Source organism: Fopius arisanus, unplaced genomic scaffold (assembly GCF_000806365.1).
Source record: "Fopius arisanus strain USDA-PBARC FA_bdor unplaced genomic scaffold, ASM80636v1 scaffold00041, whole genome shotgun sequence".
Classification (NCBI taxonomy): Eukaryota; Metazoa; Arthropoda; class Insecta; order Hymenoptera; family Braconidae; genus Fopius; species Fopius arisanus.
This window is the reverse complement of record NW_011887780.1, coordinates 52,295-72,672: the sequence shown is the minus strand read 5'-3', so window position 1 is coordinate 72,672 and position 20,378 is coordinate 52,295. Positions and strand designations below refer to the sequence as shown.

General features: G+C 38.7%; 5 protein-coding genes across 8 annotated transcripts in view; 3 read left to right on the top strand and 2 right to left on the bottom strand.

The window, feature by feature from the left end:
* Positions 1-1,279: 1,279 nt before the first annotated feature.
* Positions 1,280-6,217, bottom strand: LOC105266709 (splicing factor 1). Its single transcript, XM_011305070.1, has 7 exons — positions 5,806-6,217; positions 5,376-5,525; positions 4,921-4,996; positions 3,805-3,957; positions 3,617-3,723; positions 3,352-3,518; positions 1,280-3,283 (listed from the first exon to the last, which is right to left on the bottom strand). Exons 1-7 carry the CDS (start codon positions 5,987-5,989, stop codon positions 2,294-2,296), a joined length of 1,827 nt encoding a protein of 608 aa, XP_011303372.1. The 5' UTR covers positions 5,990-6,217; the 3' UTR covers positions 1,280-2,293.
* A 436-nt stretch (positions 6,218-6,653) lies between these two features.
* LOC105266706 (plasmolipin) lies at positions 6,654-9,317 on the top strand. Of its 2 annotated transcripts, none has more exons than XM_011305067.1 (5): positions 6,654-6,760; positions 7,554-7,775; positions 7,884-8,057; positions 8,413-8,511; positions 8,628-9,317. In XM_011305067.1, exons 2-5 carry the CDS (start codon positions 7,641-7,643, stop codon positions 8,763-8,765), a joined length of 546 nt encoding a protein of 181 aa, XP_011303369.1. In that variant the 5' UTR covers positions 6,654-6,760; positions 7,554-7,640; the 3' UTR covers positions 8,766-9,317. The 2 variants fall into 2 exon arrangements, with proteins under 2 accessions (XP_011303369.1, XP_011303370.1); XM_011305068.1 differs by having other exon boundaries at positions 6,662-6,760; positions 7,626-7,775.
* LOC105266708 (proline-rich receptor-like protein kinase PERK9) lies at positions 9,313-11,826 on the bottom strand. Its single transcript, XM_011305069.1, has 3 exons — positions 11,615-11,826; positions 10,356-10,531; positions 9,313-10,231 (listed from the first exon to the last, which is right to left on the bottom strand). Exons 1-3 carry the CDS (start codon positions 11,636-11,638, stop codon positions 9,424-9,426), a joined length of 1,008 nt encoding a protein of 335 aa, XP_011303371.1. The 5' UTR covers positions 11,639-11,826; the 3' UTR covers positions 9,313-9,423.
* Positions 11,827-13,976: 2,150 nt separating this feature from the next.
* Phax (phosphorylated adaptor for RNA export) lies at positions 13,977-17,259 on the top strand. Of its 3 annotated transcripts, XM_011305064.1 has the most exons (7): positions 13,977-14,132; positions 14,650-14,737; positions 14,852-14,892; positions 15,396-15,613; positions 15,854-16,448; positions 16,518-16,787; positions 16,925-17,259. In XM_011305064.1, exons 4-7 carry the CDS (start codon positions 15,563-15,565, stop codon positions 17,194-17,196), a joined length of 1,188 nt encoding a protein of 395 aa, XP_011303366.1. In that variant the 5' UTR covers positions 13,977-14,132; positions 14,650-14,737; positions 14,852-14,892; positions 15,396-15,562; the 3' UTR covers positions 17,197-17,259. The 3 variants fall into 3 exon arrangements, with proteins under 3 accessions (XP_011303366.1, XP_011303367.1, XP_011303365.1); XM_011305065.1 differs by lacking the exon at positions 14,650-14,737; XM_011305063.1 differs by having other exon boundaries at positions 14,650-14,892.
* A 429-nt stretch (positions 17,260-17,688) lies between these two features.
* The window catches only part of LOC105266705 (leukocyte receptor cluster member 8 homolog), a 5,957-nt gene continuing 3,267 nt past the window's right edge, over positions 17,689-20,378 (top strand). Inside the window, exons 1-4 of the mRNA XM_011305066.1 lie at positions 17,689-18,159; positions 18,248-18,642; positions 18,729-19,825; positions 19,904-20,237. Of these exons, the coding sequence (XP_011303368.1) occupies positions 18,032-18,159; positions 18,248-18,642; positions 18,729-19,825; positions 19,904-20,237 (1,954 nt within the window). The 5' untranslated portion in view covers positions 17,689-18,031. The remainder of the gene's footprint in view (positions 18,160-18,247; positions 18,643-18,728; positions 19,826-19,903; positions 20,238-20,378) is intronic.

The window sequence follows — 20,378 nt, the reverse complement described above, 5'->3', positions numbered from 1 at the left end:
CCCACCATCACTCCCTGATGACGGGGGCGACCGACAATGCTGGGGAAGACAGCACGGGGTGCGTCATCTCCAGCAAAACCGGCTTTGCACATACCAGATCCATTGTCAACAACCAAAGCGGCAACCTCGTCGTCACACATGTTGATTGATTTTTATATTCTCTGCAAAAGAAATTCAACAATTATAACAAGCCCCCTTTACCCCCTCGGTAAAATAATCCAAAAATTCTCGCGCTCTTCAAAATCCCACAGAATTCATTCGAATAATTCAAATCCACAATATCCATTACACTTTTCAAATCTCTAATCACTAGCCACTGCTCCTCCAATCTCTTCTCTCACTCGTATCTCTCAGCAAATCTATTCCAATCAATCGAATAAAGTACCTCTAATCTTTTAACTTTTTTGCGGGCTCTACTAACCGTTGAATACGTGAGATGCGAATGGTTGCGCGTCTGAGATGCGGCTGAACTCTGGAGGCAAAAGCTCACGTAGATATAAGCTAGAGTGGTCCGGGTACGGCTACCGAAGATGGGCACGCTGAGGTCTCCAGGGGTGGCCAACACCACAACCTACGCTCATCTCAACCCACGCCCTCGGTTCGCCAGCAAAAAGCTCAAAAATATTAGTACATTTGGACACACTCAGCCAATGCGCCATTCGCTTGTACAAACATATTTCACAGGCCGTCTTTGGACGGCCCTGCCTCCAACGCCCATCCCCTGGGCTTCAGTACTTTAAAACATTGCAAAATCATTCGCCCGACTAAAAAATTTTCATAAAAATCTTTTCTTCAACTTAAAAAATCAAATCATTCCTCAGAAGAGAAAAAAAAAATCTTCCCGTCCGTTTTCCATTCTTGAATATCTTCCAATCATTTGTAATAGTTCATTGAGTAGTAATTATTATGATCCATTAATTATCATGACGGAGTGATTAATGATGACTTGTTATAAAACACCAATTAATTATTACAGATTAATTGAAAAATGAGAGGTTGAATGAAATATTTGGGATTTCGTAGATCAGGGCCGAGTGATATTTTGGAAACGTCAGAAAATAATAAATGAAATACAGGAATATCCCGTACCAAAATCCATTTGAGAATTTAATCAGATAATCGTTTAAATTTATGAGCCTTACGATGACTTTATTATATCCCTGTTCATATGGTGGAAATTTTTAAGGCCCGAAATAGCGAGTGGGTAGAGTGGGGGTATATTTTTTATGGGTGATGGGTTCAAGTGGTATTTCCAAGGTGTTCAATGATAACTCGATGGTTAATTCAATTAAATTTTATTGTTTAATCTGCACAGCACAATCGCCAGATTCTTAGGTACTTAATCAATGACTTCCAAAAGTGGTAAATTACGTAATTAAAATAGCCAGCTCGATTAACAACGTAGAGGAGGCCAGAAAGGCGCAAAAGGGAATTTTTCATTTATTCAATAATTTATAATAATGAAATTACGAATTGATATTCGTAGCTCTGGAATATTCAAATAATATTCCATTTCGTTGAATTAATTTTTAATATTTGAGTTTCCATTTTGCCCTTTCGTTTTTTTTTTTTTTTTATTATTATTATGAGGTACACAGAAATTTTGGAAAAACTTCAGAGTCAAACGATGCACTAAAGGAAATAATCTAACACGTAATTATCGTAAAATTAATTCCCTTGATGTATGTCGATACAATAGAGACAACGAAATTATTTAGGTCTTATGGGGGCGTTATTTCTAGACATCGTAAGTTAATCTATCCTCAGTGCCGTGTGATAAATGACAAAAATTGTGTGAAACGTCGGGTATGAAAATCAAGTATAATTGAATCATCGTCGCGGTATGATTGATAATCCACTATTAAATACCAAACTAGTCTTCTTTTTTCATTAACGCAAGGATTAGCCTTTCGTTACTCATGCCTATCTCAGAATCTACTCGAGATGCGTTATTTTTACATGAACTTTTTTTTATAGAGTATTTTACGACCTACAAAAGAGTTCATGATAAAAATTCTCTCCCTGTCCCAATTTCCGAGATATTCACCAAAGACTGAACTCAGATTGGAGCGACCTCACATAACGAATTGAAAATTTTTCATTTTTCCAAAATATCTCAAAATCCTAAAGAGATGAAAAAATCGTGATTTGACAGTTTATGAAGCTCTGAAAATTCTCGAAAAAAAAAATTCTATTGAAAAAATTGTTATCATCAACCACTGTCGATATATTCCAGAGCAACGAAGATTAAATTGATCTTCAATTGAATTTACGCTGGATAAATCTGTCGAAACTAACTAGTGGGTGGTGGTGGTGGTGGTGGTTGAGCGAGAAGAGTGGGTAGACTGTTGAGATCGATACCAGGTGGTGCAGGTGGTTGATGTTGTTGTGGCGGTGGTGGTACAGGTGCAGCTGGTGGCCAACCAGTCATGTGCTGTGGCTGCCAGGCTGGATAACCTGGTGGTGGTGCTGTACCAGGTGGTGGTGGTCTCATAGCATTTTGCTGTGGCTGTTGCCAGGGTGGAATTCCCATTCCAGGTGGTGGTATCTGAGTGGGTGGCATCTGTCCAGGCGGTGGTGGCTGATTATTTCCAGCCATCCATGGCATCAGTGGTGGAATACTGGGTTGAGTTGGTTGAGCTCCTGGTGGTGGTGGTGGTGGTTGCATAACACCTGGTGGCGGTGGCATACTGACAGGTGGCTGTTGCCACTGCATATTCATACCATTCATGCTGTTGGGATCTGTCTGGGTCCAGGGTGGTGGCGCCATGCCTGGTGGTGGCATCATTGGACCATTTTGCATCATCTGGGGTGGTGGATGAGCTGGTGCTGCCATCAGGGCACGTGGGGCTGTCTGTTTGTCAAATAATCCTGGGTAATTTGGATTCGCTCGTTGTCCCGATTTCGAACGATCTGGGGGTGGTCCCTCACCAAGTTCAGCCATCAGGGACATGTATTCCTCATCTATCTTTGCTTTGTCACCTGCTGGACCCATTACGCCCATTCCAGCAGCTGCTGGACCACCCTGACCTGGACGCTTCGATCGGCAATCTCTCGCAATGTGTCCTGCTCCACCGCAGCTCGAGCATACGATGTTATTCGTTACATTTGGCTTATCTGGACACATCCAGGATTTGTGATCTGAGGCACCACAATTCGTACATCTTGGTCCATCGTTCTCACGTAGAGTTCCGTTGAGAAGAGCCAATTCTCGCAGTTGGTTACGGCGTAGATCATTCTGACCTTCGGGTACTTCCACTCCTTGTCTGATTATCTCATGAATCTGCATTTTTTAAAAGTCATTATTTTTATTCCCACTGGTTTTCATAGTAATTGAATTTCTTTACTCACTCTCTCAACTGCTTTCTTCACAGCATCCAAATTGTTAGCAGTAATGTATGCATGCAGAGGCTCGTCCTCACCAGGCAATGGCTGGCCATCTTTTCTTCCAACTTTTCCCTCTTTCACTGAGCCTTTACCCCGAATTATTATCTTCGCGCCAGTTTCTTTCTCCATTGCTGCATTCAAATCGTTAATTCAGTGGAAAAATTTTCATTACTCCAAATAAAAAAAATACAGGTGATAAATTTGACATTTTGGTGTTGATTTCACTCACATTTTAGGGTATTGCCACGTGGTCCAATGAGCAATCCAACGAAATTAATATCAGGATGCTCTTCTTGTGGTATCATCACTTTATCATGGACTCGAATAATCGGAGGCCTAGAAATTATTTCAACGAGTGGTCGATTAATTCTTCCCTTTTAATTCCACTTGGCATTTTTAATTTAGCCGATAACTCACTTGTAATCCGGTGGTGGCTTGAAGTCAGGATTAATCTTCATGATCTTCTGAATAAGATTGTGCCTCTCCTCCTCCAATTTGCGTCTCGTCCGGTACTCCCGCGTATTAAGTCTCTTGCCATCGCTACTGTAAATTGGCTCTGGTGACGGTGACCTGGAAATAAAATAAACGAAAAAAAATGTCACGATATTGCCCTGACGAAGATGGTACTAGCTCATTTAGAAAAAAAAAAAATAAGGAAGCGAATTGATTCTATCCTGGGATTCTACTCTCTGACTGTGAATAAAATCCATTTCCCGATGGATTTTATCACTAAGAGGGCAATTAAAACTTCGAACGTGTTCTCAATGACAAAAACCTCAACCCAAAATTATTACAAATCCTCCATTAATAAATAAATAGTACTGACACTCGTCAAAGGAAAAACGAGTGGTCTAGCTGTGAAAAATTCGTGTAATTCAGTTAAGGAGAAAATAATGAATTATGAATATCATAAAGTTATCGTAGATAACCACTGGTAACGGCAGTATTCTGTACGATGTCACCTGCTACAGATAAATCACCTGTGATTATTAACAAAAACACAGTCCTTCAATTCGAAATAATCGATTAATTACTTCATTCACTAAATAAATAAAGTAAAGTTTCTTTAATTCGATAAAAAACAGGCTCCTGCTAAAACAATTAATCTCATAAACCTATTGGAGTAAATCAATTGATTAAGGAGCAAAAATAAATTCTAATTTTTTTTTTTCTTTTTCTTTTGGTTAATATTTTTTCAGTAGCACCTGAAAGTAATCTTCCTGTTTCGAATTTTCATTAGTTCAATTAAATTTCATCAGTTTCACCGGTAAAGTGAGTTTAAAATTCATCAAATACACAGCCTGAAATCTGAATTACTTTTATTATGGCTTAAACAAAATAAATAATTAAGGGATTGGTAAAAATTGGATTAGATCAAACCAACGCTTCATGTGTATTTTTAGATATTTATCCTCAATCAAGGATGTGTCCCCCAAGATGTCGTTAAAGTACTGCTAGGAACGGTTGGACAATTTGTATGTGAATTGTTCGTATTGATTTTTTTTTTGTTTGTTACGTAAGGATCATTCAAACCTTTCCTCAGGATTGAGCGGAATTCCCAGATCGCCGGTCCTCAGTTTCCGGCTGATTTCCTCAATCTGCAGCTGAACTGTAAACCAATCGGGTTAGAGGGGGCGCAAAACCCCAACAATTAGACAATGTTTATTATTCATTAGTTATTTAATACCTAGTAGCTGAAGAACGTGGGGTGGGGAAGAATCATTGAGTAGGATCAATCGATTCCCATCAATGATCACCACACATATCCTCAGGATCCCCCTTGTATACTTAATCTACATTAATTGAGTATACAGGGATTACTCAATTAATTATTCGGTACCTTCAATGGGATAAGTTGTATTTTTCGTACTTACTCTAGACATCATTCTCATTTTTAGTTTTTTGACAATTTATTTATGGGGCTAAATGAACATAGGAAAATGGAATTTGGTTGTTTCAATGGTGAAGCTTGCTGATGGTACACTTACATAGATATGCTTGCTCCTGCTCGGCTGTGAGATTTGTTGGCAGGACAGTTGGCATTCCGGGGATAAATGTCTTGTCGTGTTCACTTCCTCCCCATCGGGTCTTCCGACGTTTCCGACGTTCTTCCCTCGATTCTCGATCTTGTTTGCCATCTAGAGCCCGAGAATTGACGTTTTTTTAAATCATCCTTAACTCTTCATTGAACTCTCACAGAGAATATCTCTGAATCTACAAGAGATAGCGAAATTTTCCTGGAGATCTTTTCTGGAGCCCTAATTTCACTCTGTGAAAAAGGTCCTGTGAAAAATTTCGCTATCTCTTTTGGATCGAGAGATATTGATTGTAGAGGGACTAAAGGGAATTTGTTAGTTCATATTTCCGGTGTTGAATTGATTGAGAGAATAATTGTGGAAATGGGGGCTTGAAAATTACCATCGGCGTCACGTTTTTTTCCTCCTGATAGGACACTCGGGTTCAAGGGTGTTCCATTGGCGATTGCTGCAGATACAGCGGCTGCAGCGGCTGCTGCAGCTGCTGCTGCACTTGCTGTTGAATTTTGGGCGTTTTGAAGATAACTCGGGTTCAATAATGATGTAAAATTGCGAGACTGATTCATTGCGATGATTTACCGGGCATCGACACCTGGGGGATATCTCCGAGCAATTTAAACAGTCGAATGCGATTTTAAAATGCACTGGTGCTTGCACGATTGGGTAATATCTCGATATTTATCGGTTGATTCGATTTTTGGAGGGCACTATTTTGTGAATCGGATACTCAGCAGAATGGAGCTGAATTGGTGCGACGTTGTCATGGAGGAGATGTTGGTGACGAGGTTTTTTCCTTCGTGGTGGTGGCGCTGGTGGAGTACTAGGGATTTTTCATTCAAATAATTCCTTGAATTTTTTCAATTACACTTCCGCAAAATGAAATTGAATATTCTTTCTCATTTTTCCAATTTTTTTATTAAACTTAATTTATCAACGGTACATTGCAATCCGATAACTGAAGTCGAACTTTTCAAATTATTTTTTTTAACAATGAAATAATTATTTGTTTTTATACAATTGTTTATTTTCATTGAAATATAATTTTATGGCTTCAAATCAATTTCCAAAAACATTATAATTTGAAAATTTTTAAATAATGATATTGTGATTATTATTATTATTATTATTAAGTAATTATTTTATTGATTTAATTGTGGAATGTTTAATTGGTGGAAAATTTTCATGGAATAGGGACTTTGGATCGTTTTGTTGGTGAAAAAGAGAAAGCACTGAATAGTGCGAGTAATAACTAGGTTTTGAGGCGCATTCGTATGTGTTGTGTATTAAAGAGTAGCTGTACATAACGGAAAGAAACAATTCACAGCATTTGTACAGAGGTTTGTGAGATTTTTGTGTTAATCCCTGTAAATCACCCCCATTAATAGTATTAGCGAAAATATCGTAATTTAATTGAGAGGAATTTCATTCACTCAATTGAAAATTCGTTGGTACTCCAAACCGGTGTTCCATTATTTGTAAAAAAATATTCTGGCTTTTGTAAAACGAGACAGCGAGTGAAGGACACATATTAGATCATCCTGTTACTGCAGTTATGCATTTGTTTTTATTTTTATTTTTTTCATCATTTCCGGAATTGTGTGTAACACCCATTCATCGGTGATTTTTCCGGTTTTAATTAATCAGATATTTATTAATGTAGATAATGATTCATGGGTCGAGGTATTGTAATGCATCGATTCGTGAAACTACGACAGTTATTATTATTGCAATTACCAGATACATAATAAATAATTGAAAGTTTATTATTTTGTAATTCAAAAAATATTTTGCAATCTGGTAATTGACGATGCAGACGATTATATTTTGACTGTATTCATGTTATGATTTATTCGGTGAATCAATACGATAAATCGAAAGCGATAAGAAATTTTGGATTATCCATAATTGATGTTGACTTTTTCACTGGAAAATGAGAGTTGATTTTTGTGAAGCACAACATTCGGGTTGGAGGAGATCTCAATATTTTTTTTGTGAGGAAAAAATTTTTTTCTTATCGAACAGCTGATTTTTATTTTAAATCAATTCCACGCGTGATGACGCCCCCCGGACTCGTCCCACGCATCGCAAGTCATTAGACGCGCCCCCACGTTAACTCAATTATTTGTTCAGGGTAATGAAGACTTGAGGGCCATTATAATTTGTCCCAATTGGATGAACAATTGATTTCAAAATATTTCGAAGAGTTAATCAGTGAAAATGGAGTCGGGATTCCCTGGGCAGCACACGACCACAACAACTGTCACCAATAGCCACACGACACATGAGAGAAATATTCGAATGGATATTTCTTATATCAAGACTATTCCAGGAATGCTGAAATGCGGTCAAGTGGTGAGAAATTAAATAATCTACAAAAAAAAATCCATTGTATTGAGAAAAAAATTGAATTTGAATTATTCTACTTTGAAAAAATGCAATTGGATCATTTCCCAATTTCAGGTACTAAATTTCCTCGGATTTCTCTGCATCATAGTGACAAGATACAGCAACGAGAGCCGTGGGAATTGGTTCAACACAGTTGCAATGGGCGGATTTTGGTTCACCGGAATTCTCCTTGTGATGTATATTTTTCATGTCGTTGAAAAATTCTACAAAATACCCTGGATCAAGATAGTAAGTTGCAATCTATTTTTCCCGTCGTAAATTCACTGCAATAACATTACAAGATATTCCACTCGTACTCATTCAAATCTGACGATAAAATTAAAGATAACTTTCATAATCATTCATAGATTCTGGTTTTTCCCTCATGATTAACAGTAAAGGGATAATTCGAGGGCCCCATGAGGTACGTAATCCTCTGGGAACGATTTACCAGTGATTTCCAAGTAGGACCTGCACGAGTAGAATAATTATAAATTGTCTAATGTCCCAGTTGACTCCTGACTTTTGTAGAATTTTACCCATTCGCTACAGAATTATTCATAGATTTATTTTTTATCGTCAATTAATAATTCGTTTATTGCAGGAATTGATCTTCTGTGGAATCTGGACTGTATTTTATCTTTTGGCTGCTGCCCTAGCAGCTGATCATGGTAGAGTCAGTGAAGGATATGGAGCAGCTGCGGTAATTATTTAAACAATATTAATAATTTAAATTGAAAAAAAATATTGCTGTAATTCTGACGAATGTGAAAATTCATCTTTCATATTTTTAATTGAAAAAAATTTAATGTTTTCCAGTTCTTTGGCTTCTGTGCGATGATTGCTTACGGATTCGACACAGTTTTGAAGTTCAGGGCGTACAAAACAGGTGCCCCTGCCCAGGGACAGCACGAAACGACAAAACAAACCTCCACAGTCACATCTCCCGCATATTGAGCCACTGAAAAATAATCAACACACCGATTGCGTTTAATTTTCGATTGTTTATCTCTAGACGCGATTGATTACACAATTATCTCGTTACATTACGCCAGATATTTATTGAGAGAACTCGCCATTGCCTATATCTCGCATTTTTTTTTACAAATGATAATCTATTGAGACGTGATTGCCTCATTGAGATTGTATATATCGTTTTAAATGAGTGCTGCGAATTTCTCTAACTCGCTATTTGAAATAAGTAATATACAAAAAAATATTACTTGATATTTAATCCTATTTTAGAATTACTCTAATTCACCAACTAAAACGATCCAACGAATTCCACCATAAGCCACTTATTTATCAGCAGCGAAGTGTAAAAGTGAGACAATTAAAATTTTCAATTTTTTCACCTGCAATGAATAATTATCGAGATTAATCGATAATTATAAATAATTAAATAATTCACTGTCTCACTTAAATCTTCGTCACTGCTATGTAAATATCAATGCTTAATAAATAAAATAATAATAATAATCGAAGGGAGGAATAAATCGAGAAAGATTATCCACACATTTTAATTCTGTACAAAAGACTTCACAAGCTGTACCTGCTCTCATTAAAAATAATTACTTAATTAACCAATTAAAAGAATAATCATCCTCTGGAGGATCTAATTCCTGTAGATGGGGCCAGGTCGGCGCGCCTGTTTTTTCCCCATACTCGACAGATCGATGGTTTTGCCACTGGGTAGGACTAGTTTATTCTCCGAGTAATCGACAAAGCCGTTCTGCTCCTCCTCGTCCTCCTGATCACCATCGCACTTTATTCCAGTCTCATACGTGTACTCGCGTCTTATGCCATCAGGATCGATGTAACCGTATTTTCCCCTGGTTATGCAGTCAACACCAATGATTTCCTCCTTGAATGAGCCATCGTCGTTTTCAAAGCCCCAGGTTATAGAGCCGTCCTCGTTGTCCTCACGCCATCTGCGGATCACCTGTGCCACAGGTTTTTTTCCACGATATTCTGATTTTGTTGTTTTTTTATTTGACGCCAGTTGATTCTGTTTCACAGGAACTCTCACCTCCTGGGTATCCTCTATGGGTTTACGAATTTTCAGGGGTTTCTGGGGTCGATACTGTACCGGTGCTATATTTTGCTCTTGGATGGGTTGAAGTGGAGGGGGTGGAGGTCGCGATACGGGGGGACGATAGTGAATTATCTGGGGCTCGGGACGTGGACTCGATTGGGATGAGAAGAAGCTGGGAATGTAGGGAGCTGGGGGCTGTGGTACTGGTCCCAGGCTTGAAATCGCCTGGGCTGTGTCCTCGGGCTCGTCATCGTGCTCCTCGCTCACTGGTTTTACTGGCTGGTCATGTTGGGGTTGAGGGGATGGACTTGGGGGGATGAACACTGGACGTGTGTTACGCAGATTGAAGGGGGACAGGTCAGCTGGTTCCTGAGTCACTGGTCGAGACCTGAATGTAAATATTATTATTACTATTATCAATATTATCCTCAAAATTTTTAATTCTTTGATATTCCTTCAATTTTTTTTATCTCTATCGATGAGAAAATTTAATCGAAGTGATGAAAAATTACTTGAGTGGTATCGGACGTCGAATTCTACTGCTGACAGCTGAGGGGTTGATCTTAATACTCTGTCTCGGTGCAAATCTACCCGCCAGCTTTCCACCAGCTGTCGGCCTCTGCGGTAGAGGCCCAATATCCGCTTCAGAATACTGTCCCCTCACCACTTCAGCTACACACATCAGTAGCTGAAATAATCAACTCAGAAATTATTACCATTGGAATTCTCGTAAAGGTCATACTACACTTTCTTTATGCATATCAATCGGTTATTTCCATACGCGTTTGAATTGCAGGTAAAAAAAAAAATTGTCCCAGTGGGGGGGGGGAGGAAGGGAGGGGAGGGCACGTGCCGTGCGTTACATTTAAATCACTTTCTCCTTTCGGTTAGGTATACGATACCATTAAATTGAAATTCAACTACAGGCATTAATCATTTGTTCGAGGATAGAATGCCTATCATCGCGGTTAATTGTTGGTGAACAATAGTCATCTATTTTTTATTCTCTCTCTCTCTCTCTCTTGGGTATTCGATTGGAATCGCTCGTGTAATTTCTCTTTCAACGGGAGATTAACTCGACATCTAGAGCACGTATTGTATTCGTAATCACCAGTGGTAAATAATTTGAGAGTTGAAGTGATCAATCGGTATCTCAGACCCACTGGGACATTACCCGAATTCTCGAGACACCTGAGAAATGCAACTTTCTCTTTTCCAATCACGCAACAAATGCGAAAAGTATTCCATATTTTTATGCCTTTAAATTTCATAGATAAAAATTGAACAATTTCATCGTTCACCTGTTTCGTGCTCGTAATTACTCGAGTGCACGATGAGAAAAATATCCTAAATTAGGTTTTTCTCTTTTTTGAATTAGATTAATTAGTCCCGGAATTTTTATCAACTTCATTTCTCCACGAATAGCCCTATATCTTTTATTCATTTAATTTTTTCGCTCTGATTTTTTTTTGTCGGTAATCGAAGCAACAGGTGCAGCTCCAATTATTCAAATTATTCAAATTATTCCAATTATTCCAATTATTTCAATTTTTTAATAATTGGAATAATCGAATAATTGGAGTTACAATATCAATAAATAAATCAGTAAATTAATCATTCTCAATATTTTTTTATAGAATTGAAATTTGAATAGGAAAAGGGAAGTAGCTCTGGAGGATTTAGTGAGGATAACTTGGGGATTATTTTGGTGGGTGGAATTACAATTAGCGTATATGGATTTGGGGTGATGAAACGTGAAAATAAAACTCACAATAAATCTGATTGGTATCTCCATGTCTCCGTAGCAATGTAAGACTGGGTGTGGTGTGTTATGCCGGACTATCTCGAGCAACTCCCCGTTCCTGAGTTCTTATACCTATATCCCCGTTTGAAATTACTATACGCCTGGTACACTGGCCAGAGGAGGCCAACTTTCCTTCTATACAGGAATTGTGCTCTCAACACTCTGAAATCGCTTGGTGAATTGAACAATTCTAGCCAGTACAAGCCATTTATTCACGTGGTGAAATAGACGTATTGCTCTGTTCCCCCTCTGACATGGTAATTTTGATAATTATGAGATTGGAGGTTTCTGGGTATCTCGTCGACGGGGCCAAGTCACGTTCTCAAATCACCTCAAGGTCGAGACACTTGGAGGATTTATCCCTGCATCCAGTTGCGTTGATAGCCACTCTAATGGCTCTTTATGCCTTATGGCATTCAGACGATCACGATTCACTTTCTTCCGCGGCATCAACGCCGACAATGGACCTTGCTCCAGGTATCCTTTTTCAACGTTCAAGGTCATCTCGATAATAATCGTAGAAGAATTGCAGAATTTATCGATCAGGGAGTTGTTATTTTCTTTCTCCATCTCGTCAGGAGTTCCTCCCTGGAGTGACAACTCCAGATCCTGTGAGTGCATTTCAGTAATAATTTCTTTTTTTTTCTTTTTCATTTCAAAACTTTTTGTTTGATCCTTCAAATGGATTTTACTATTTTCAATTGCATAGGAGAGATTTCTTGTTCGTGTCGTTAAAACTCATTTGATAAAGCAACAGTCCTGGGTTAAATTGTCAATCGGTATTTTTTTTAATGCAAATTGTCGATAGTTTGGCGCAGGTTTATTCACTGGCCACTGGCCAGAGTGAAAGTTGTCAGGTGGGGAGGAAAAATGGGTTTGCGTTAGCAAAAGAAAAATGGAAAAGGACGAGATTTCTTTAAATTTCATTTATCTCGATGGTTTAATGTTGATAATATTATGGCGTCAATTATCTAACGTCTCAGTACGTAATGAAACGGGTATCGTGTGTTTTTTCGTTTGATTAACTATTTTCGATCTCTTGGAAAGTGAAAAAACGTGCATTTTTTAAATAATCGGTATGAATAAATAATAGATCATTACGGGTATATTGGGAAAATAATGGATAAAATAGGTTTTAATTTCATTGGATTTTCATGGAAGGTTGGGTACAGGTTCACCTGCCGTTTAGGGACAAAAATCGCAAGAGTATTAGCTCTCGACGAAGAATAGCCCTCGCATAATGTGTGCGAACCGGTCTCTTCCCTTCTCCCCCGGTTAAGTACAGGTGCTTTGTTACCACGTGTAAATTCCTTTATGCATGTAAGTATTTTTTTTTTTTTTACAACATTTAATTCAAGTCGTGGGGATACGGGCATAACTGGCAATTGAATAGTGAGAAAAACCATCGGGGGGATAAAACCGGCTGACTCTTTGTTTCCACGTATCGAACAGTATTGTTTCCACTTGCACTATTTCGGTTGAAGTTGCCAAGTGATACAATCCCAGGATTTATCTGGGATTTCGAATTGGGTTGAAAATTTCTTTTTTTTTTAGAAAAAATGTACATTTCTGAGAATTTAATGTACAACTTTTTACATCTGTAACGCGCATTGATTGGAATTTCAGGGAGTTGAATCGGTAAATTATCCCCGATGGATGCGGTTGTAGGAATCCGGGTCTTGTGTAGAAACAGAGAGCCCCAGACAGATGATTTTGCCCGTGAGGCTGCAAACCTCCCCCAACTTCACGAAGAACCGGTTCCCCATGCCGCTTTGGTTTTTATTTTCAATACTTTCAGGGTTTTTTATATTCCCCGTTGACTTTTTTTTTCATTTATTTATCCCACAACAAATTTTATTCATACCGTCACGAGGATCCATCATCTACCCCGACAACACCCCAATACCCACCCCTCAATCCGATATTTATCAATTACCAGTGGAAAAGAAAAAATAATCCCTCACCCCCAAAATAATTAACTGATACATCGGATAGAGAGGAGTAAATTGAATTCACGTATTTTCGGTAATATATTCGAATGTCCTTTTGAAATCGCATCTCAAGGTGAGGATCTTGGAAAAAATGATTTAATGATGAAAAATGTCTTCAATGAGGTCTAGAGTCATTTGTACAATGCTCATGCTTCCCCGACATACTTTCCAATTCGCCTTTCAAGGGCTCCCATGGTTTTTCTTTATTTTCTCATTTCTTTTTCTTCTCTTTGTATATATATATATATTTTTTTTTGTTTTAACCGTCTCTCCTTCTTATTTGCTGCACGCCCGGCTTCAGGCATCGGCTTCCTCTTCTACCCTCAGTCAGCCCTCACACGACTCACTCGATCCACGACTCAACAGTGCTCTTCCCGTTGCCACTTCAATCGTACTTTCAACATTATAAAACATCAAGTTATCCTTTGTCTCATCATCATCATCATCATCATCATTATCTTCACGATATGCATGTTCAGGGATTCACTAAAATGGTGAGTGACTCCAATTTTTTATTTCAAAAAATCATCAGCTAAAGAAAAATTTAAAATTATTCCACAGAAATTATCGATTTACAGAATTCATTTATCATATCATCATCTCTATATTCAATCTTATTTACTCAATGTCCAGGCGGTTGGGGTGATGATTTAATTTATTAATTCGGTATTTTTTATTAATTTTATTAATTTTTAGTAGATATTGATGATTTTTGAGGATTGAGAACCTTCATGCCAACTTTCTTGATCAAGGTTGTGCAAAAGTGAAAATATAGATGGAAAGCTATTGTAATTTATCTCGTTGGTAGTCGAAGCGTGTCTGATGATCTTTTGTTTTAATCTTTTGGGGTTTAAAGGGGGTAATTGAAGATATGGGAATTATTGGGAAATTATTGGGGAATCTTTGGGGAATTATTGGGAAATTATTGGGGCTCTCCAGGGAGTGGTTTCTCCGGGTTTTTTTTTTATGGATGTTTTTTTTTTCTTTTTCGGATCCGGTGAATCGTTACAGAGGTATTAAATGGACGAAAGTGCAAGGGGACTTCTTTGAGACTCGCTAGACAGCCTTACCTGGCCACTTCACGCAGACTCCGGTCAAGGTCGTACGAATGGCGTTCTTTTTTGCACGAAACCATGATTCTACCCGGTGTCCCAACTGTAAGAACTCATTCAAATTATTTCTATTATTAATATATAATATTTTTATGTTTCAGGTTGATCATCGTGTTTCATCGGTTATCACGGAATTTCCAAGGTGCTGAAATTTTAATACTCGATTTATTGAAAATAGAACGAGTGCATTAAGACTTGGTAACTCCACCACCGTTGGCGTGTGATTTGACAGTCAATGGGGTACGAGTTTCCGTTTTTCAGTGCGGATTTGTCAACTCTCGCTCGACATTTCCAGAGATTTTTATTTATTACAGAGAGTTTAATTGTTTTTTTTTTATTTTTTCATTTTTTAACAGTTATTGGCTATTTGTTCTTCTTGTTGTTATTTTTTATTTATTTTTTTTGTAATAAATGTGGGCGAATGCTCGAGGAAATGATTATTTATTTTTTGGTGCAAGGAATTTTCATTGTATTTATTATTTATTTTTATTGTATTTATATTAATTTTACATGAGTCAATTAAATTGTTTTATTGTGGTCTATTGCTTTTTTGATAATTGAGAATTAAAATGAATGAATAATTTAAATTATGGGAAATAAAAGGATAATAATTAATTTTAAATGGAATTTTTTTTTCTGCCCCAGATTCCTGCAAAACCGACGACATCCCCCGTCGACTAGTAGATAAAGGAGAGATCCCAGTACGAAAAATAACCTGCGTATTCATTTGAAGCGTCAGTACTCGAACATCAAAAACAATTCAATTACAAGTTAATTTCTATTAAATCACGGCCACGAGCAACTCCAACAGCATGGAGGAAGAGTCGCTGGAGCTGGAGGATGGAGAAGTCGTGGAGGACGAGGTAAATTTCCAAAAATTTCATCTGACAGCCCAAGTATTTAACCTAAAATAGTCCTGAATCCCTCATCCAGATAAATGTCATCCAACCTTCACAGTGATCTATAAAATCTTCTCAAACACCTGAAAAATTTTCTCTGCTTCAAATTCAGAATAAAATCTCAATAATTATGTCATTTTCAAAGTGTAATATAATTTTTCTTGAGAACGTGAATTTTAATTCGCACAATTTTTATTTTTCCAGCCCATCGACAGCTTTGGACCTTACAATGTTCTCCAAAGGCCTCACACGGTTGTGACTAATGTGAAGCCCCCGAAGCCGACGTACAGCGATGACTCGGATGAAACGTCAGAATCCCCCAGTGACTCGGACTCAGACTCAGCCCTGAGGAAGCAGAAACGTCCAAAGATCAAGGCAAAGAGACGAAAAACCGAGGAGCCTAAGAAAATAGACAAGTACAAGATCTGGTGTACACAAGTCCAGGAGGAGGTGCTCACCGAGGATCTCGTGTCGTGCGGTGTCACCAGAAAAATGCATCAGGGTCGTAACGTCGAGAATTACGATCTCCCAACGGATTTCAGGGTCAATGGGTACAATTTGGGGAACAGCTCTGAAGATGAGAGGGAAGTCGAGCCGAGGAGGACCAACAAGAGGACCAATGCTGACAGGAAAAATGTCAAACTGAGGCTGGGAAAACGACAGAATTCCATGGATGTGGATCACCAGAAGGGCGAGGGCAGAACAATAGCTGAATTATCGACGAGTATCGAGGGAACTGACGAGGAAGTCGCTGTCGATATTGCTGAGAAGCTTAATGAGAAGAAGGACTCGTTAATTAGTGAGATTTTTTAAATTGATAAATTAATAATTATTCTCATATGAAATTAATAATTTTTATTTATTGCAGAGAAAGTTGTTGATATTCTTGGGAAGGAGAAGGCTATAGAGTTCTATCAGAAGACTAAAAAAATCGAGGAGGACGGTGGAATGTTGATAATGAATGGATCCAGGAGAAGAACTCCAGGGGGAGTTTATTTGTATCTCGTGAAGAACGACGATCACATCCCACAGGAGAAAATACGTCAGGTATTTCTCGTTGATAAGAAGGAATGTACGGAGAAAAAGAGGGCTGACCAGAGGGACAAGATACGTCAGAAGGCGAAGGAACTGATGAGGAGTGAGTGAAACTTGTAATTTATTCATTGATTTCAATCCAATTTATTACCTTTCATGTTACAAATAATATTTTTCAACTTCATGTTGTTCAGATAATTTTTTTTTTAATAGAAAAATTTCGAATTGGTTTTTTTACAGATGGATCTGAGAAGGACCTGCCAGCACTTCTGACGAGGGCTGAATTGTCGACTCGACAAATTGCAGAGGAGGCTAGACTCAGGAGGGGTGAGGGCATGGAGAGAGATCCAGTGGATTCTGACAGACCTGTCTCCAATCCACCACCAAGTCCTGTCACCGACGATCCTGATCACTCTGAACAGGTGATTGGTCATCATCAAAGGCGAATCGAGGATTACAGCGATGATTTTCTCGATCTCGGTGCTGACATCGACGACATGGAGATGCTCTGAAACTTTTTATATTTCGAGGGAATGTTACAAGCACACGTTGACGTTAGATTGTTTTAGTTACTGCCATAGCTCTCCGATAAATTCATCAGTGATGGCTTCAATGTACATAATCCCCCGCTATTTTATAGAAATACGTGCAACAAACTGATGAATTTCGTGGAATCAGCGCTGGCACAATTCGATAACGAAGTCAATTCATAAAATGATAAATCGAATTTAATTCTGGGAATTATCGATTTTATCCAAGGAATTATGTACGAGGGAAAGCCAATAATTTCTTGCATAAATCGATATTTAACGAAATAAAAATTCGATTTATCGACTTTGTTAGTGAATAAATCATAGGCAAATAGTTTCAACGAACAATTTTTTTTTATCAACCACGAAATGATTTTGAGAGAATGGTAAAATAAAATACGTTACTTTGTAAAATATATTGGACCAATCTCCTGCGCATGCGCACTCTGAGGATTTTTTTTTTCGATTGTTCAAGTTGGCAAACCTTTTGTCGCCTACACATAAGGGCGAGTGATTCACTTCACTCACTTGACCCCGAGATTCTCTTCAAAATGGCGGTTACGCTTGCAATCATTGTGTCGTGAATTTTTCAGTGTTCGTTGTTTGCAGTTTAACCAGTGATAATTCATCGACAAGTGATAGACAACGGAGTTCCACCAGCGTTGGATCATTTGTGAGGATAAATAAAGGACGGTAATTAAATAATAGTGTCTGGCAAAAAAAAAAGTTCTGTCGACTTGGTACGGTCCGACATTTTATAAAAGGTAGGGGAGAGAGAGAGAGAGAGAATTACTGGTGTGATTACATACGCCAGGCGATGTCGGAGAGTGAAGCTGTTGCATCTCAGAAGCATCAGCATTTTATTCAGCAGATTGTTCAAAATCAGATGGCCAACATGACGTGGCAGTATCCAGGGAATGTTCCCCTGTACCAGACATTTCCAAAGTGAGTGAATTTTATCAATCAACTTTCACGATAATCATTAATTTATTTTATTTTGTTATATTTATTTGACGGATTTCATTGTTTTCAGTCAAATGTATGGTCAGGGATACAATCCTCAAGGCCAGATGTACTACTACAACCAGGGAATGATGCCAGGATATGGACAGCCTTTTAATCCGATGCAGCTACCACAGACAAATCAAAATAATCAGAATAATCAAGCCAATCAGGCAAAACCATCTCCACAGCAGCAGCAGCAGCAGCAACAACAACAACAGCAACAACCAAGTATTCCAGGCCAACCAATGGTCCTCGATGAAGACGCTGAATTACCCCCACTACCACCAGGACCACCACCACCCACTCAACCACCTCCTCAACATAATAATCCATCGAATCAAAATCAATTGCAGAATCATCCCATGTTCATGTACAATTCCTTTCCCTACAATGGTTGGAATGGTTCACAGACTGACGTAAATCGTAAGTATTTCTTAATGTGTGTGTGTATAACTGGTGAAATTGTCATTTAATTTTTTACACTGACATAATTTTTTTTCTCTTTACAGAATTTAATAATCCTCAAATTCGCTTTAACCTTCCTAATAAAAAATCCGGGCTTGGTTTCATTCCATCAGGAAATAGCGGTGCAGCAAAGAAGAAGAGAAAAAAAAATAAAAATTTGGCACAACAGCAACAGCAGGGACAATTTACTCCAACATTTCAGCCCACCAATCAACCCCAGAATTTTAAACAACAAGCCGAGGTTAAACCTGAATTGCCACCATTGCCACCAGTGAAAAACGAGAGCCCAGTAGTCCCTTCAGTTCCCACACTAACGAAAACAATTCCTGAGATCCCAAGCCAGGTGAAAACCCCAGCCCCAGTGGTACAATCACCCCCAGTTGTTAATCGTAAAGAATCAACGGTAGGTAATACAACAAATCCAGTGGGTGATTGGCCAGATTGCCTGAAGAATTACGTTAATCGTTGCTATGAGAAATGCAAGACAGCTGTGGATAAGGATCAGGTTGAGATAATATTGAAGGGTAAAATAACACGTTCGGCGAATGATGGGTCATTGTGGATTAAGAATTGGGACAAGGAGCCATTGCCCAGTATTCACAGTGAACGAATGACAATGACCATTAAACCACAGCAGACTGTGTTGAAACAGAGTCCACTTGTGGTACAGGGAGGCATGCGCAAATCTGGCCTGTCAACGTCACTTGGGGCTAGATTGGGCGCTCGTCTCTCTGGCATTAGTCGGAGAATAGGGTCCAGATCCAGATCCAGATCTCGATCGAGGTCTCACAGTCCACCGGCCAGAAAATACAGGAGGAGCACGTCGTCTTCATCGTCGAGTAGTGGATATGAGTACAAGAGTAAGAGTAAGAAGACAACGAGAAGTAGCAGTAAACCTAATACGAGGGATAACAAAAAGAGTAAAAAGGGAAAACAGGGAAAATCACATTTCTATTCGGAGTTCGGGGTGGGGGGCGAGGAGTTAGGGAGTAAGGAGAAACTGCAGCAGAGGGCTGCTAGATTTCATGATAGTATTAACAGGAGTTCGTCTAGGGAGGAGGCCAATGACTTTGATTTCACAGGATTGCATATAGTGGGGACTTGCAAAGATATTGAGAAACCCTATCTTCGTCTTACCTCGGTGAGTTTAATATTTCAATAATTTATATCAATATATTTGTCTGGATAATATTAACATGAAATTTTTTTTTTTTTCAAGGCCCCAGCGGCATCTGCCGTACGACCGGTAAGTGTTCTCCAAAACTCGCTGGTGCACGTCAAAGCCAAGTGGCTTGCCGGCCAGGACTACAGATACGCGTGTGATCAGTTGAAATCGATTCGTCAAGACTTGACAGTGCAGGGTATTAGGGATTCATTTACGGTACACGTTTATGAAACACATGCGCGGGTTGCACTGGAGAAAGGGGATCACGAGGAGTTTAATCAATGTCAGACACAATTGAGAATGCTTTATCAGGATCTCGAGGGGGAAAATCGGTGTGAGTTTGTAGCTTATCGCATTCTCTACTACATCTTCACCAAGAACACCCAAGGTAGGTCCCGCGTCTCTCATATTCCAGTTGCTGGGAGGTAATGTAATTTGATTCATAAACTAGTAATAGGCCGTGACTTCTGAAAAATTGTTACGTCACTTGAAATGACGTCACAAATTTTTAGAAGTCACGTGACCGGAA

Bases quoted from the DNA above. Each gene is read 5' to 3' on its own strand.
- LOC105266709 (XM_011305070.1), bottom strand. From the start codon at position 5,989: ATGAATCAGTCTCGCAATTTTACATCATTATTGAACCCGAGTTATCTT. The intron at 4,997-5,375 runs GTAAGTGTACCA...ATTGGTTTACAG, and splicing joins GCAGGAGCAAGCATATCTAT to TTCAGCTGCAGATTGAGGAA. The intron at 3,958-4,920 runs GTTTGAATGATC...TTTTATTTCCAG, and splicing joins CCGCTCAATCCTGAGGAAAG to GTCACCGTCACCAGAGCCAA.
- LOC105266706 (XM_011305067.1), top strand. From the start codon at position 7,641: ATGGAGTCGGGATTCCCTGGGCAGCACACGACCACAACAACTGTCACC. The intron at 8,058-8,412 runs GTAAGTTGCAAT...CGTTTATTGCAG, and splicing joins AAATACCCTGGATCAAGATA to GAATTGATCTTCTGTGGAAT. The intron at 8,512-8,627 runs GTAATTATTTAA...AATGTTTTCCAG, and splicing joins AAGGATATGGAGCAGCTGCG to TTCTTTGGCTTCTGTGCGAT.
- LOC105266708 (XM_011305069.1), bottom strand. From the start codon at position 11,638: ATGGAGATACCAATCAGATTTATT. The intron at 10,532-11,614 runs GTGAGTTTTATT...TGATTATTTCAG, and splicing joins AGATACCAATCAGATTTATT to CTACTGATGTGTGTAGCTGA. The intron at 10,232-10,355 runs GTAATTTTTCAT...ATTTACATTCAG, and splicing joins CGACGTCCGATACCACTCAA to GTCTCGACCAGTGACTCAGG.
- Phax (XM_011305065.1), top strand. From the start codon at position 15,563: ATGGAGGAAGAGTCGCTGGAGCTGGAGGATGGAGAAGTCGTGGAGGAC. The intron at 15,614-15,853 runs GTAAATTTCCAA...TTATTTTTCCAG, and splicing joins GAGAAGTCGTGGAGGACGAG to CCCATCGACAGCTTTGGACC. The intron at 16,449-16,517 runs GTGAGATTTTTT...TATTTATTGCAG, and splicing joins GAAGAAGGACTCGTTAATTA to AGAAAGTTGTTGATATTCTT.